The 14,472-nt window shown below is 57.7% G+C and overlaps 1 protein-coding gene across 1 annotated transcript in view; it reads left to right on the forward strand.

Annotated features, from left to right (window-relative positions):
- Positions 1 to 3,922, forward strand: part of KIAA1755 — an 18,846-nt gene extending 14,924 nt beyond the window's left edge. The window contains exons 9-12 of the mRNA XM_080405905.1: positions 904 to 1,089; positions 1,376 to 1,498; positions 2,214 to 2,405; positions 2,485 to 3,922. Coding sequence (XP_080262031.1) covers positions 904 to 1,089; positions 1,376 to 1,498; positions 2,214 to 2,405; positions 2,485 to 3,429 — 1,446 coding nt within the window. The 3' untranslated portion in view covers positions 3,430 to 3,922. The remainder of the gene's footprint in view (positions 1 to 903; positions 1,090 to 1,375; positions 1,499 to 2,213; positions 2,406 to 2,484) is intronic.
- Positions 3,923 to 14,472: the final 10,550 nt, after the last annotated feature.

The following is a 14,472-nucleotide window of genomic DNA, read 5'->3' on the forward strand; positions in this document are numbered from 1 at the left end:
CCGTAGCGTGGCCTGCAGCGAGGCCTGCAGCGCGGCCTGCAGCGCGGCCTGTAGCGCGGCCTGCAGCGCGGCCTGCAGCGCGGCCTGTAGCGCGGCCTGCAGTGAGGCCCGCAGTGAGGCCTGCAGTGAGGCCTGCAGCGAGGCCTGCAGCGCGGCCTGTAGCGCGGCCTGCAGTGAGGCCTGCAGTGAGGCCTGCAGCGAGGCCCCCAGTGAGGCCTGCAGTGAGGCCTGCAGCGAGGCCTGCAGCACGGCCTGCAGTGAGGCCTCCAGGCTGGTCTCAGGCAAAGCCACTAGATGGGGCCAAGCCCTGGCAATTCCGTGCTCGTCCAGCAATCCCACACTTGTCCGGCAGTGCCGCACGCATCCAGTGATGCCGTGCTTGTCCGGCAATGCTGCGCTTGTCCAGCAGTGCTGTGCTTGTCCGGTGATGCTGTGCTCGTCCAGCAGTCCGTGCATGCAGGTAGCATTAATCCCACTGCTCCCGTCTCTCAGCTGGGCTGCACCGACAGCCAATGCTTTCCCATCCCTTATTTGCTGGCATCCATCTTGCTCCATGGGATGGAGAGATGTCGGGGCACATGCAGGGCTCCCCTGCAGCATGCCTGGCATGCAGGGCCTGGAGCCCACTGCCCAGCACACCCCAGCGAGTGCCCTTGTGGCCCAAGGTGGGCTCTGAGGATGCACAGGGTGGGTGGGGAGGAGGTCTTTTGGTGGGCTCCTGACCTGGGCACCTACGGGGCTCTCGCCAGCCACCATTGCGGGGTCATTGCCCATCCTCTCCCTTGGCTCCTGGCTGCCTGCATGGCCACATGCCAGCACCTGCTTCCATGGAGCTGCCCCATCCAGAGGCTTCTTCCCACTGGAGAGCTGCCTTGGCCAGCATCTTCAGGAGGAGCTTGACCAGCAGCATCTGGCACTGATGGCCCCTCTCTCTCCTCCCCAACCACCACAACCAGCATGGAGTCAGCTGAGGGGCTGTACAGCCAGCTGGAGGAATTGCTTCACGACCTGGTGTCCCAGTCCAACAGCTGCCTGGAGCACCTGGAGTTCCTCCAAAAGGTCCAGGAGCTCAAGACCGAGTTCGGCAAAGTAAGTTGGGTGTCCCTGGGGTGCCGCTCTGGGTGCGGCAAGTTGAAGTAGTCCTCCGCGGTGTTCCCATGGCTGAGCACCTTGGGTACATTTCCTTGGGTTTTGATAATGAAGGAAGCCCAGAGAATAACAGGATTGCCTGAGCTTTGAATTTCATTAAGGGGTGACTGTGCATAACCGCAGCTGGGACGGGATGCCCTGGTCAGGGAAGGAAGGGGAGGTGCTGCGGAAGCGCTGCTGCCAGCAGCCAGTCGCGCCTGACCCTTGACCCTGCTCTCTCTTGCAGCTGGGGTGCTGGCTGGACGGGGAGGCGGCGGCACAGCTGTGGGAGATGGGCACCGAGGAGTGGAGCTCCGACAGCTTCCAGGGCTCTGACAAGCAGTTTAATGAGTTCCTCGTCCAGGCAACAGTATGTTTGGAGGAGGCTTTTCTGTAACATGCATCCTTAGGGTATGGCTGCCAGCAGTGCTATTAGCTGACTCCGTCCCCTGCCTGGCACTTAGCAGAAACTGAAAATGCCAAATTAGAAACATCTGAACATTGTTAACAAAGGTTGATACAATCAGCCCAAATCCCCCAGGTTTGGAATCAGGCTTCTGGGCAAAACTGTGTCCCCAGGCTGTCTGCATCAAGCTGCAGTTGCCAAGCCCAGGTTTGCAGGTGTCTTTGGGCAGCCTTGTGCCAGCAAGGGAGCAGTTGCACAGCTCCTTGGTGCACTTTGTGCTGGGGCTCCTGCTCCCAGCCTGCCTTGTGCTCTGTCCTTCGCTGCCCTCGTCCCACAGGGCTAGGCTGCAGAGCCTGGATGTCCATCAGACTGTTTGTGGTGACAAGGATGGGTTCCTGCCATACCTCTGCATACAGAGGCCCTTTAGTTACATGCACTGCAGGGAGGATGAAGCAAGGTGACTCCACTTGGGACAGGACAACAACGTTTGCTGCATTTTTAGCCAAGCCAGGACAGAGCAGAGATATGGAGAATCCCCATTCTCTTTGTTTCTTCTCATTTGCCCAGAAGTAGTCCCTGTATAGCTCTGATACAGCCTCACCCTGCACACACGTCCCAGTGCAGCAGGTCAGCACCATTCCCTGAGCGTGGAGCTTGTTCCTTCCTGCTGTCCCTGCAGGCTCAGTACCGGCATGGCCTGGCCCTGTGTCAGGAGGCGGCTGAGGTCCAAGATGCAGCTTTCCCCGAGGCAGACCCCTTCCAGGTGGCTGCAGCCCTTTTCCGGACAAAGCTGGTGAGCTTCTACAGGCAGGTGGAGCGGCGGCAGACTGAGCGGGAACTGCTGCAGGAGCTTGACCGGTTCTCCAGCAAGGTGGGTGCATGGGCTCTTCTCCTGCAGGACCTGGTGCCAGCTGGGCAGCCATGGAAACAGCTGCTCTTGCCTTCTCTAGATCACAGGGCTGAAGCTGGACTGCAGGCAGTGCTCAGCCCGGGGGAAGTGTGGGGAGGGCCAGGCGCTGCAGTGCCTGCAGACCTCCTTCCAGAAGCTGTCAGTGGAGTTTGCCCTGGAGAAGCTGCAGGACATGAAGGCTCAGGTGCGCATGATGCAGAGCAGCCGAGGGCTGGCAGCCTGGACTGAGGCTCGGCACAGGTACCAGGAGACCCGGCAGATCCTGGAGGAGATGCTGGCAGAGCTGCAGGAGGCCTGGGGAGCGCAAGCTGACAGGCAGGGAGACTCCCTCATCCCTCCCAGCTCAGGGTCTGCAGCTCCGTTCAAGGAAGCCCCAGTCTGCAAAGCAGCCACCAGCCCCAAGCCAGTGGTGTCAGGGGGCCAGGGGCCAGTGGAGCAGCCAGAGCCCAGTGCCGGGGCGCCAGGGCAGCCCTGGGCCAGCAGCGTTCCTGAGCCTGCACAGCCCCGCTGCCAGCAGGGGCCAGAGGGTGACCGTGCCTTTCACCCCCATGAGTCTGCTAACTCCTCCCTCCCAAAACCTGAGAGCGGAGCCTGCTTGGGAGCTGCAGGACACCTTGCCCAGGAGCGCAGCCATCCACTTCAGAGGAATCCCTTAACCCTGCCTCCACGAGTGCGTTTTCCAGGTGCTGACCCATTGTATCCCACCACTGTGCCCCAGGGGACTGTCTCAGCCTCTAGCACACACCATCCACCTGCAGAGAAGCAGGCAGAAGCCACCCAGTACTTCCAGGTTTCCAGCCAGAGCAGTTTCTCCTCAGAAGACTCAGACTCGCAGAACTCCACTGAAGAAGTCCCAGCAGCGCGCCTGGCTTTGCCCCGGGACCTCCAGAGTCCCAGACCACCTTACCCCTCTGAAAAGCCCCCCCCGATTGTTTACCTGGAGAACCACCACACTGAGAGTCCTGCTAAAGCAAATGCCAAGTAAAACCAGTCCCTTCCAGCTGAGGCTGTTTCTGTCCAGTTGTGGAAGTCTAGGTCACTGACTGGATGGAATGTCCCATGCTCGGAGGTGGGACACTGGGACCTGTTGCCTAACCCTCGGTCCTAGAATCCTTCAGTTCCCTGTACTTAGCACTTGCCCTGCTGTGGAATGGCAGTAACCCCATCACCAGCCTCATGAGGTTCATTAATAATCTACTAGGTGTGTAGCAATCCTTGTATAAAGTGCATTTATCCCTACAAGCGCCAGGTTTGTCTCAGAACATCAGTGAGGGTTGCCTGCCGTCAGCAGCCATGCTTGGAGTGTCCCAGGGCAGCACAAACCTGTGATGAGGTGTTTCTGCCTGCTGGCCCCACCACGTTCCCTGCTCTGCTGAGTGGTTCTACTGACCAAGTGACAGCGACAGGAATTTTGTTCATGTGCACTCATTAACATGGGACTAACATTATTAATGTTAATAAACGTGAAGAGAAGCTCCCAGTGTGGTCCTCATGGAGCAGAATGAAAAGCCATGTCCTACCAAGAGCCAGGCACTGGGCTGCTTGCCTGGGCTCCCTGCTGCTGCCCCAGCCCAGCACCAACAGGCAGCCAGCACCACCATGAAAGCCTCCTATGCCCCCTGCACGGGCTGTGGCTGCAGCCTGGCTTTCCTGCCCACTGCCAGCATCTTGTTGCTGGTAGGGTGGTCCTGCTCAAACTGCTGCTGGCTTGTCCCTGTTGTGCCCTGCCCTGCTGCCGGGCTGCAGCCATTTGCAGAATGAGTCCCTCTCCCTTTTGTAAGGGTTAAATGCCTCTGTCTCTGGTTCTCACTCCCATCCGACCTCCTCCCCAGTACATGGGCAATGATGGTGTCATCCTGCCCAGCCTCCCCACTCGCTGGGAACATGCTGTCCCAAAGTCTTGGGGATCTGGCTGAGCTGGGCACGACCTTGCTGATCGCCATCCGAAACAGCCTGGAGTCCCCCGAGACCCCATCCCTGCAGGTGCATCCTGCCAAGCTACACCGCCTGTTTGGGCACCTGGGAGCAAGCAAAGCCAGGTGGGGAATGGGCTGTCTGGGCCAGGGCGCTGCGCTGCCCACCACCCCAGGCAGCCACATCATGAGCTAATTAAGAGACATCATAGAAAAAGCAGCATCTCACGTAGAGGTTGTTCCAGAAAAGCACTTTCCTACTCCCAGCCACAGTGCAGTCATGGCTCGCAGCCCTGTGTGATGCTGTGCCTAGGCAAAGGACACTTGCCCATCCGAGTGTTTGTGAGCATCACTCATACCCCCCTCAGCCTTGTTTTTGCCAAATCCCCAAGCCAAGCCCCACTGAGCTCCTCTTTGGAGCCTGCGGTCCCAGCTACCCTGCGTGGCACTGTGCTCCTCCTGCCCAGGTCATTAATGGAGTGTTAATGAAGACCAATCCCAGCCTGCTCCCCAGGCACTGCCCTGGGGCCTCCTGCCCGTTGCTTCTCCTGGTCCCACCCATTGTCTTTTAAACAGTTCTTTTAAATTCCATCTTCTCCAGCTCAGACGCTAACTTCCCTAGTAGCGCTTCTAGCACTGCTTCACTGAAATCCCAACAGCTGAGTCTACCCCACTCCTTTTGGCTTAAAAGTAATTATCACAGAGAGACAGCGGGGGAGGTCTGCACGATCCACCCTGAGTGAACCCAGCCAGCTTCTCCAATTAACGCCACGTCCTGAATGTCACTGAGGTCACCCCAGTCAGGACACTCTACAATACTTGTGCCCAAGTGTCTGGCCCTGCACCAAGTTAAAGGGCTCCAGAAATCCGCTGGCTGTGGAGCTGATGTAGCGCATAAATCCAGAGAAAGAGCAGACGGACGTGCCTCCCCCTACCTCAATATCCCTGTGAGCTGCCCAGCACTGGCTCCCCTTGCGCCAGCCAGCTGAGCATGCCCGCTCCCCATCCCCACAGCAGCCAGCTGAGCATGCCCACTCCCCATGCCCACACCGGCCAGCCAGGCGTGCCTGCCCCCCATTCCCACAGCTGCACATGCCCGCTTCCCAGTCCCGTGCCGGCCAGCTGAGTGTGCCTGCTGCCTATGCCTACACATGCAGCTGGTGAAAGCCGTGCCCACCTGGATGGCACCCAGCTCATCATGAGAGCCAAAAATCTTTTCTACTTCCAAAAACATTTCAAGCCTGGCTTGACAGTTCCCTCAGTTGATTTTCTGCTCCACCAACAGCTGATTTGTTGTATCATCCCGTTACACACTTGCCTCTGCAGTGCACTGAAGAAGCATCACACCTTCCAAATTCCTCTTCGGATACCAATTTTTGCCTGCCATTTCACAGAAACCCGTGGCTTCAGAAGACCTTGTTATCAGCATGTGGCCACCTGCAGCTGAGCTAAGCCTCCTGTGACCGGCACAGCACACACAGTCCCACCCTGGGCTTGTGCCGGTGCCTTGGCAGGCTGGACACGCCGTCCACATTACTCATCTCCCTTGGGAAAGGCAGACCGCACGCGGGTGATGAGCCCTGCACACCCTGTCGCCATCGCAGGCACGCCAGCTCCTGCGCAGGGAGGCCTCTGCAGGGACCTGTGCTACAGCACGGCAGCTCCCGGCGCGGCGAGGGCTGGCGGGGATGGCTAGGACCAGCTGGCATCTGCCGGGGCCGAGCTGCCCAAGACCTGGGCAGCTGCCTGCATCGGCCCCCGCAGCATTGGCGGGGCAGGGGGTCCCAGCATCAGCGGGGGCAGAGGGTCCCCTCCCTGCTGCTTCTGCTCTCTTACTATGTCCAGGAAAGTAGTAAATAGACAGGAATTAAAAATGAACCGCTGTGTAAATGAACGAGAGCAAGGAAGAGGGATGAGATTATTATTACTGAAATCATATTGTGTGGAAGCGTTTGGGTGATGCCATTGTTGCATATAAACCGCTCGCTGCTCTGCTGTCATGCGGTGTCACTGGATAAGCATCTCCCATCCACAGCTGAGGCTGCTTTTTATTGCTCTGCAATGCTCCCAGAGTCACAGCACTTCCAGGCTGTGAAGAAACAAAAATGCTAATCAATACTTTTGTCATTTTTGGGATTGATTATTCTAATTAATTCTGGGAGCCGTTCAGCCAGGCTGTGAACAGATAGCTGCTGGCACACGGGGTGGCAGGCGGATTGGGATCTCGTTTATCCCATCATATAATTCAGGAGATGAAATCTCTCTAGTGGCAATGAGTAAAACTTCTTATTGATTCTGAAGTGCTTTGCTTGTTTATAGGAATAACACCTCCCATGCTCCACAAGATGTTTTATGCTTTGCTGGTTCTCATGCACCATTTCCAGTGGTGACACAAGGTCAGAAGCTGAAATGGCCCAAATCTGCGAAGGATAGAAGTGGCCAGGACCAAACCTTGGCTTGATGGCCCTGTGTTGGGAAGTTGCCTCTTTGTTTAACTGGGGCAAGCAAAACCTATTTTAGCTTCCAGATTGAAATGAAAGAGGAGCTTACCATTTTTCTTTTATTTTACTTGTGTTTAACTAGCCAGTTTCCTAGGAGCCCTTTCAAAAGGTGCTCAGATCCATGCTGCTGTTCTCTATCACCATCATGCACAGAGCAATGCCAGTTTGAGTCTCAGCATCCCCAAACCTCACCTGGAGAGATTCTGGCACCTGGTCCCAGGCTGTGCAGGAGAGCACCCCCTTACCCCATCCCACAGGCTCTGGGGACTCCGACCCTGCCCTGCCCACGACAGCCAGGTCTCAGCTCCGGGACAGGCTGGGAGGGGATGGGCTGCCCAAAGGTTGTGAGGAGCCAGAGGTAAATCTCGGAAGAACTGGATGTGGCATTTAAGAAAGAAACTCAGGCAAAGCAAACACCCAGAGGCTGGGAAGAAAAGAGACTAGTCAAGACAAGACTGAAAGGCACCAATGCCACAGCAGAATGGACGCCCGGGGCCATACCGAGCCCCTCTTCTGCTGCACACCGAGACAGGGGTCTGATGGCATCGAACTGGAGCAAAACCAGTGAGCTGGGGGCATTTTCTAATTTGCCATTTTTGAGCAGCAGCAGTGTGGCAGCAGTAACAGGGATGTCTGCGGTGTGGTTTTGAGATGCCTCATATTAACATTCTATTCCTCAATAAAATGCTGGGGAGAATCAGGGAAGAAATAATTACTAACATGAATAATAAATGCTTCACATCTGCAACACCATTCCCTGCCTGCGCTGGGTGCTTGGCCAGAAGCGCTGGTGGGTCTCTGGGGCTGGGGCCAGGGGAGTCCCTGGGCTGTCAGGGACCTCTGAACTGGGCCAGTGCTGGCCAGCGTTTGCCTTTACTCAAGCCCACATGGTGTGGGAGCACCCAAGGTGGTGGGATGCCTGAACCAGCCAGAGTCCCTGGGGTGGAAAGTTGCTGCCATCAGTCTCTCCCCCCTGCCCTGCTGGGAAGAGCCTTTTTCTCCATCCTCCACGGCCTTCCTTGGCTAGGAAAACGTTGGGACTTCTTAAATTTTAGGTTTTAGTTTGGAGGGAATAGCACTTCTCATGGAGAAACAGAATCAGCTTCCAAAACAGACGGAATTCAGACTCTTCTGAATAAAGCAAACAATGGCTTTCCTGTTGTTTTTCTTCTTCCAAAAGAAAGAAAAAAAAAAGAGTATTTTGCAAATCCTGAGATTAACTGATAACAGAAGAGAGAATTTCCAGCCCCTAGCTGGAGGGTGAATCGTTTCCTTGGAGGAGCTGCGCTCTCAGCTGCCCTCAGCCCCCACAGCTGGATGGGCACAGCTGGGTGCCTCCTACCAAAAAGTGTTTTGCAACATTCTGCAAAAATTTTCTTATCTCTACTGATCCTTCATTTCATGATTTATGACTCCAACTCTGACCAATTAAGCTATAACCTTTCCAGAAAGGCAAGCACAGGAGTTAATCAATGTCTTTTTTCTACCCATGAAATGGCAAAATCATTTGTCATGGGCTGGCAGGGGGTGTCCGGCAGGGCCGGGCTGGCAGGGGTCTGGCTGTGCTGGGGCGCAGGGCACAGCAGCAGCCCAGCTCGTGGAGGGGAGCTCTTGCAAGGCTCCAGGGAAATACATTTTTTTTTGAAGGAAAAAAAGTAGTAAGTATTAGATGCAGATGATGACAACCCAGCCTGGAGATGGAGATGGCCCATGTGTCAGGCAAGGATGCCAGCCCCAGGGGCACTGCCGTCCCTTCCCCACGGCCGCTCTCGGGGGCGGCTGGCTCCCCCGTGGCTTCTTGCCTCCTGCTCCGGTGTGATAGCTGGTACCCAGGTGGGCACTGAGCAGGGAGCTCTGGCCGAGGTTGGCGCTGCACTCTTCCTCCTCCTCACTGCCATGCTCCCGTCAAGCCCTGTCCTGCAGACCATGGGGCAGGAGGGACACTGAGGGACCAACCATAGCAAGATGGAGAGAAGAGGAAGGAAGAAACAAACAGGGCAAGAGGCACCAGGGCTGCAATGCTCCTGGCCAGAGCTGCATCCATGCCCTTGCCCTGGGCCAGGAGGAAATCATGGGCAGCAAGGCAAAGGCACAAGGACAACTGCAAGTGGGGCAACACAGACCCCTGGAGGGACCCCCAGCAGTGCTGGTGCCAGCAGAGCTGCCATGGGCCCATTCCCCTCACAGCAGCCCCCATGCCAGGGCTCAGCCACCAGCAGCTGCGGATGTTTTGAAGCACAGGATGGGGACTTGGCCCGTGCGGCAGCCAAAATGCAGTCATGCCTGGATTTGTCCTCCTGGGGGGCAACCAAGATACCTGGTCTGGCTTCAGCAGGTAAACACAGAGGGAGCCCTTAACCCAAAAGGAAGCTGATACACAAAAAACCCAATGCAGCACCATCCTTGGCTTCACAAGGGCTTTGAAAGGGGCTGCGAGCAGAGATGTCCCGAAGCAGCTTCATTATCTCCAAGCTCCTGCTCTAACAGAGCAAACTTGTGTCTCGCCTGTCATCAGGCTGAGGTGCCTGCTGCTCCTGGGGCAGAGTGGCCATGAAAAAAAAGACAAACCAAAGAAACAAATAATACCAAAAGGAAAGCAGGAAGGGTGAAAGGTAACGCCAAAGGGTCGAACTCTGACAGCTGAACGTAAACTGCTTTGGTCTGAGCTGGCTGGGGCAGGGCCAGCCCAGATGTTTTACAAAATCCCAGCTGTGCCCTGTCCTGCTGGAAAACACGAGTGTGCCAGTGCTCACCTGGGGGCCTGGTGGACGCCCACCCCTGGGAAGCTGCTGACGGGACTGACAGGCGCAGGTGACTCACTGCATGGGGAAGCACATCACTCGCGTTCGAGTCCTGGGGCAATCATGCACCCTTGGCATTTAAATCTGGACACGTGCACTCACAGAGGAACACAAGGATGCTACACACACCAAAGTGTGGCCAGAGAGTGCAGACCTCTCTTGGTTTTCTTCCACAAACCCCGTCGGAGCCTGCCTGCAATGAGGGAGGAGGATTACTGGGGAGAGGCGCCTCGGAGGAACAGGCAACCTGGGGGCTGGAGGGCTTGGGGGATTTCCAGCAAACTGCTGGGAAATGACACTGGGAGACTGGAATTCAGCTTACACCAGGTTCAACAAGTTTAGTTTACAAAACACTGTATCTCTGCTGACGGCTCCCCTGGCAGCACACGAGTCCATCCTGTGCAGCACCACAGCCCACCCTCCTGCGCTGCAGAACCGCGCCGGCAGCGGGACCGGCCTCGTGTCCATCCTGGGGCCACCAGCACGGAACAGAGAGATGGCTGGAGAATCCACCTCCCCTGCACACATCGCTGTGCCTGCCCGCAGCTGCCATTGCCCTGGGGCAGCAGGACTGGGGTGCCCCATCCCAGGGGAGCCCTTCCCGAGCGAGCGGCGGCACAGCAGGCAGCAGGGAAACCCTGCCCCAGCCCTCCTGCCCCACGATTGAGCTCCGAGACCAAATAAAACAAGAGACATGCCAGAGGTTTGTGTTTCTTCTTTCTTTTAAATAACAACATGGACTCGGCCTAAGAACAAAGATGGTGACATAACAAATTCCTCCTCAATCCCCCTTTAGGAGCCAGTTGGAGTGACTTGCCCCAAGGCTTTCCAGAGAAGCTGGTTATCAGCTGGCCAGCTCGGCACTCCAGGAGATGCTGGTTTGGCGCTCTGCACTTCTTGGTAACAGCCTCTGGCTCGGTGTGTGCTGAGAGCCATGAGCCAAAGTCCAGGACTGCGTCTGATGACGACAGCACATCCCTCCTCCAGTCTTGTGAGCAGAGAACACTCTGACCCTGCGAGGCCATGTCCACTGCACACCCCCTCCGTGGCTGGGGCACCAGAGCATGCCAGCTTCCCTGGGCCTGGCTGTGGGGCCAGGTGGAAAAACAATCTGCTTTTCCTTGGAAAAGCCAATTCTCCTCCCAAAGGAAAGGCCGCCCGTTTGCTGCGCTGCACTGCCTGGCCTGGCAGGCAGCTGCCCTCTCCTGCCCCACCGGCACTGCCCGCTGCACACGCCAGGAACAAGAGCCCCTTTGTACCTGCTCCCGAGGCCACCACGGAGCCCCGGTGCAGTGCCCAGCTCGTCTTGCTCAACCGCTCACCCAGCACCACAGCTGCCTGCAGCAACCAAAAGCCCTGAAGCAGGATTGGTGCCTGTACAGAGCCAGCTGCTGGCCTAGCCCTGAACAGTGGCATTTGCCCGTGCTGCAGTCACCGACCCCAGCTTCTCCCATCTGCTGCCCGGTCCTCCCTCTGCCCAGGCTACGGTGCCTTACAGACCCTGTCTGCCAGCACTGCCCAGCCCTCTGCTCGGTTCCTACCGGGCACCGAGCAGCTACAGGTTCCCCTCCCTTTTTGAAGTATTTTTCCATGCTCCTCTGCGGCTCCAGCATACAAGGAGTAACTGCTGTGTCCTACATGCCAGGATCCCTGCAGTCAGCCATGAACACTCCCCGCCGGCTCTGTCATCATAAGCAAAAACCACTTTCTCACCCTTTAACCTTTTCCCAAAGTCACATCCCAGACCTGCTTCCTCCTTTCCAGACCCACCACCCCAGCACGGCCGTGGCAGGGACTGGATGATGCTGGGCTCCCTGCCGACAGGCTCTGGCTGCTGGGGTCCCTGCGCAAGGCGAGGAGCGGACCAGTCCCCCGGCTGTGGCTGCGGGAGGCACCGGCTCATGGCTCTGCCAGGGGTCACGCTTTGGGGAACACCCAGGGCAGGAGGCAAATGGGCAGATCTGTTAAAGTCAGTTCACAACTTCAGGGCGACTCAGAGGAAGACACTGTCCCTTTTTATGGCTTGTTTATCTGCCTGCACAAGAGACTGAGTCAGGATGTGTGGGTGCAGCTGGGGGCTGCCAGCCTCCCTGGCACACACCCAGCAGAGCAAACAGAGGCTTTGCCTGCGCAGGACCAGGGAAGGTGCTTTGAAGCAGCGCCAGGACTGGGGTGGGTGGGAGGGAAGTCACAGTCCTCTGCTGAACACCTTGAGCAAATGAGGAGTTATTTTGGGCATTCAGCAGCACAAACACCCTCTTAATGCAACCTTGTCTTGCTAAGGAGAGTAAAAATAATGCCATCAGTGTGGTTGGCCTTCCATGTGCAGCATTTTCCAGTGCCTGGGCAGACAGATGCCTCTGCGAGACGTGGTGGTGAGCGAAGTGGGCACTACAGGCAGAAACAAGGGAGGTTTCCTCTTGCTGAGATGGTGGGACCAAGGCTGGGGTTTCCTGGGCAGTCCCATGGGTCTCAGCTCCTGCCACTTCTGACAGAGGTGCCAGCGCAGCAGGGATAGACGTTGTCAGTCATTCCTGCTCTGTGCTTGGCCAGAAAACCAGACAGAAATTAGTCCCTGCAGCCTGACCAGCACCAGGCACCCCGGCTCGCCTGGCCCCATGCACCCCAAACACACCAACAGCCCTCACAGCAACAAACTGCTCCTGCCTCTTGAGCTGAGCGAGTGGAGTCTGTTCCGCTTGCTCTGCGGCTGACAGTGCCATTATGGGCTGTCTGTCACATGTTACCAGGAGCAAATTAAACACATCCCGAGCACGGGACCTCAGGCTGCTGGGTGCATCCAGAGTTTGCGTGGGGTACAGGCTTGTACAGGCAGAGTAGGACCCTGCACCCTGCAGCAAGAGCACAAACACTGCACTGTCACTGCCAATGGCGAAGGCTCCTGTGCCCAGGAAGCAGCGCTGGGAGCGGGGCCAGCTCAGGGCAGGTGAAAACGGCTGCCAGTGGGGTTTTGGGTTCCCCCTGCCGCCAGCCTTTCCTCAGCCCTGCCACTGCAGTGGCGTGGCAGAGGAGGGGGATTCCTGCACCCCTAATGCTTGGAGAGCTGGGCAGCCCCCTGGCCCCACACCCACAGTGAGCCTTTCATGCATCCATGAGAATGGCTTGACCCAGCTCTGCCCACGCTGCTGGCACTGAGGGGTCTGGGAGGAGGAAGAGGGTGAGAGCTCTGGGAGGAGGAAGAGGATGACATTTTCAGAGGCTACTCCTGACTCTGAGCAAGGAGAGCAGGACCCCATGGCAGTAATGGCACAGATACAGGCAGTACCTGCACAGTTCATCCCACGATGAGGTGAGCACAGCTCTGGGTTAGCAGCTGCAGGGGTGAGAAGGGCTGTGCCAGCACTGGTGGTCCCCCCCAGCACTGCACACACGTGGTGGAGCAGTGCATGGACAGCTTTCACTAAAACCAGCTGCCCTGAGATGTCCCTCAGCACGGATTTGCTGCACTCGCTCCAGCCTTCCTCCCAACCTTCCTGGCAGATGGTAACAAAGGATGGGGCTCCCCCAGCCATGGCTGCAGTGCTGGTACCAGCTCAGCTCCTTCACTGGGATGCTGCCTTTCCAGCCCCTCTGCCTACTGCCTTGCTGGGTAACACTGCTGCAAAATCGGCCGTGTGCCCACCACAGCGGGGCTGGGGCCCAGCCACACCAGCAATCCCCAGCTCGCGGGGCTTCTCCTGGGTCTCTGCTCTTGGCGTGCTCAGACCTTACCGTGACACTGTCTGTACCAAAAAGGCCCTTGTGGAGCTGGAGGAATTGCACATCTCACTGCAAACCCTCCCGGCGCAGTGCTCCAGCATGCCCGAGCAGGAAGCATCGCTGGTGGCCGGGGGCCCCTCGCCAGGACCACCCCCTGAGCGCGAGGGGAGCAGATCCAGCTGCAGGACTGGGACAGGGCACACCAGGACACGGGACAGCCCAGGACAGCAGGCCTTTACCTGGGCACAGCCCCGTGCATGGGCCCTGTGGGACAACCCTGAGCACACCAAGCAATGGACCCCAGCCGCTTTCAGACATTGCCATCCACAAGAAGGTTCTTGTTACACGCAGCAGCCCTGGAGTGATGCGCCATCCACCAGAGCTCCTGGGCGCTGGGAAGGGAGTGGGGTGAGGGGTCTGGGGGGACAGGGGGGGACCTGCTGCGCTGAGAAGGGTTCCCAGTATGCAGCCACCTCTGGCACAGGGGCTGCAGCGTCCTGCACCCGGCCAAGGGCCACACAAAGAGGGTTGGTATGGGGCTGCACCAGGGACAAACCCATCCTTGGTCCCGGCCCCGGTCAGCTGAAATCCCATGAAGAAAAAGCAGTAACTGAACAAAGTCTGCTCCAGAGGTGAAACTTCTCAAGACCTTACTCATGACAAGCCAGGCCACTTCTCAGGTACCGAGGGCACCCCAAGACCCCAAGGCCCCATGGAGGTGTGGGGTCTCTGCCCTCTGCCCCTGCAAGGTGGTCCCAGGTGTGTTGGGTCATGCTTGGGGTGCACAGGGAAGGATAGCCCAGGCCAGGCAGCCCCAGGGGGTACCGCTGGCGGTGCCGCCAGGAGCAGGACAGCCAGTGTGTGGGGCGAGGGCTGCCAGGGAAAGCGGTGGTCCCTGCTCCCCATGGCACCGTGTCCTGGAGAGGTTTCCAGCATGTTCCCTCTGGTCACAACGCCCCCCAGGGCCGCCTTTACGGGAAGGGAGACTGGCAGTGCCGAGCAGCCAGAGACGTCCGGGTATGGAGATAAGGCACGGAGGAAGAAAACTTTATAAGGAGAAAACATTCCCCAAGTTACTGGCACCTCGGTGTGA

The sequence above is a fragment of the Falco punctatus genome, assembly GCF_963210335.1.
Source record: "Falco punctatus genome assembly, chromosome: 10".
Taxonomy (NCBI): domain Eukaryota; kingdom Metazoa; phylum Chordata; class Aves; order Falconiformes; family Falconidae; genus Falco; species Falco punctatus.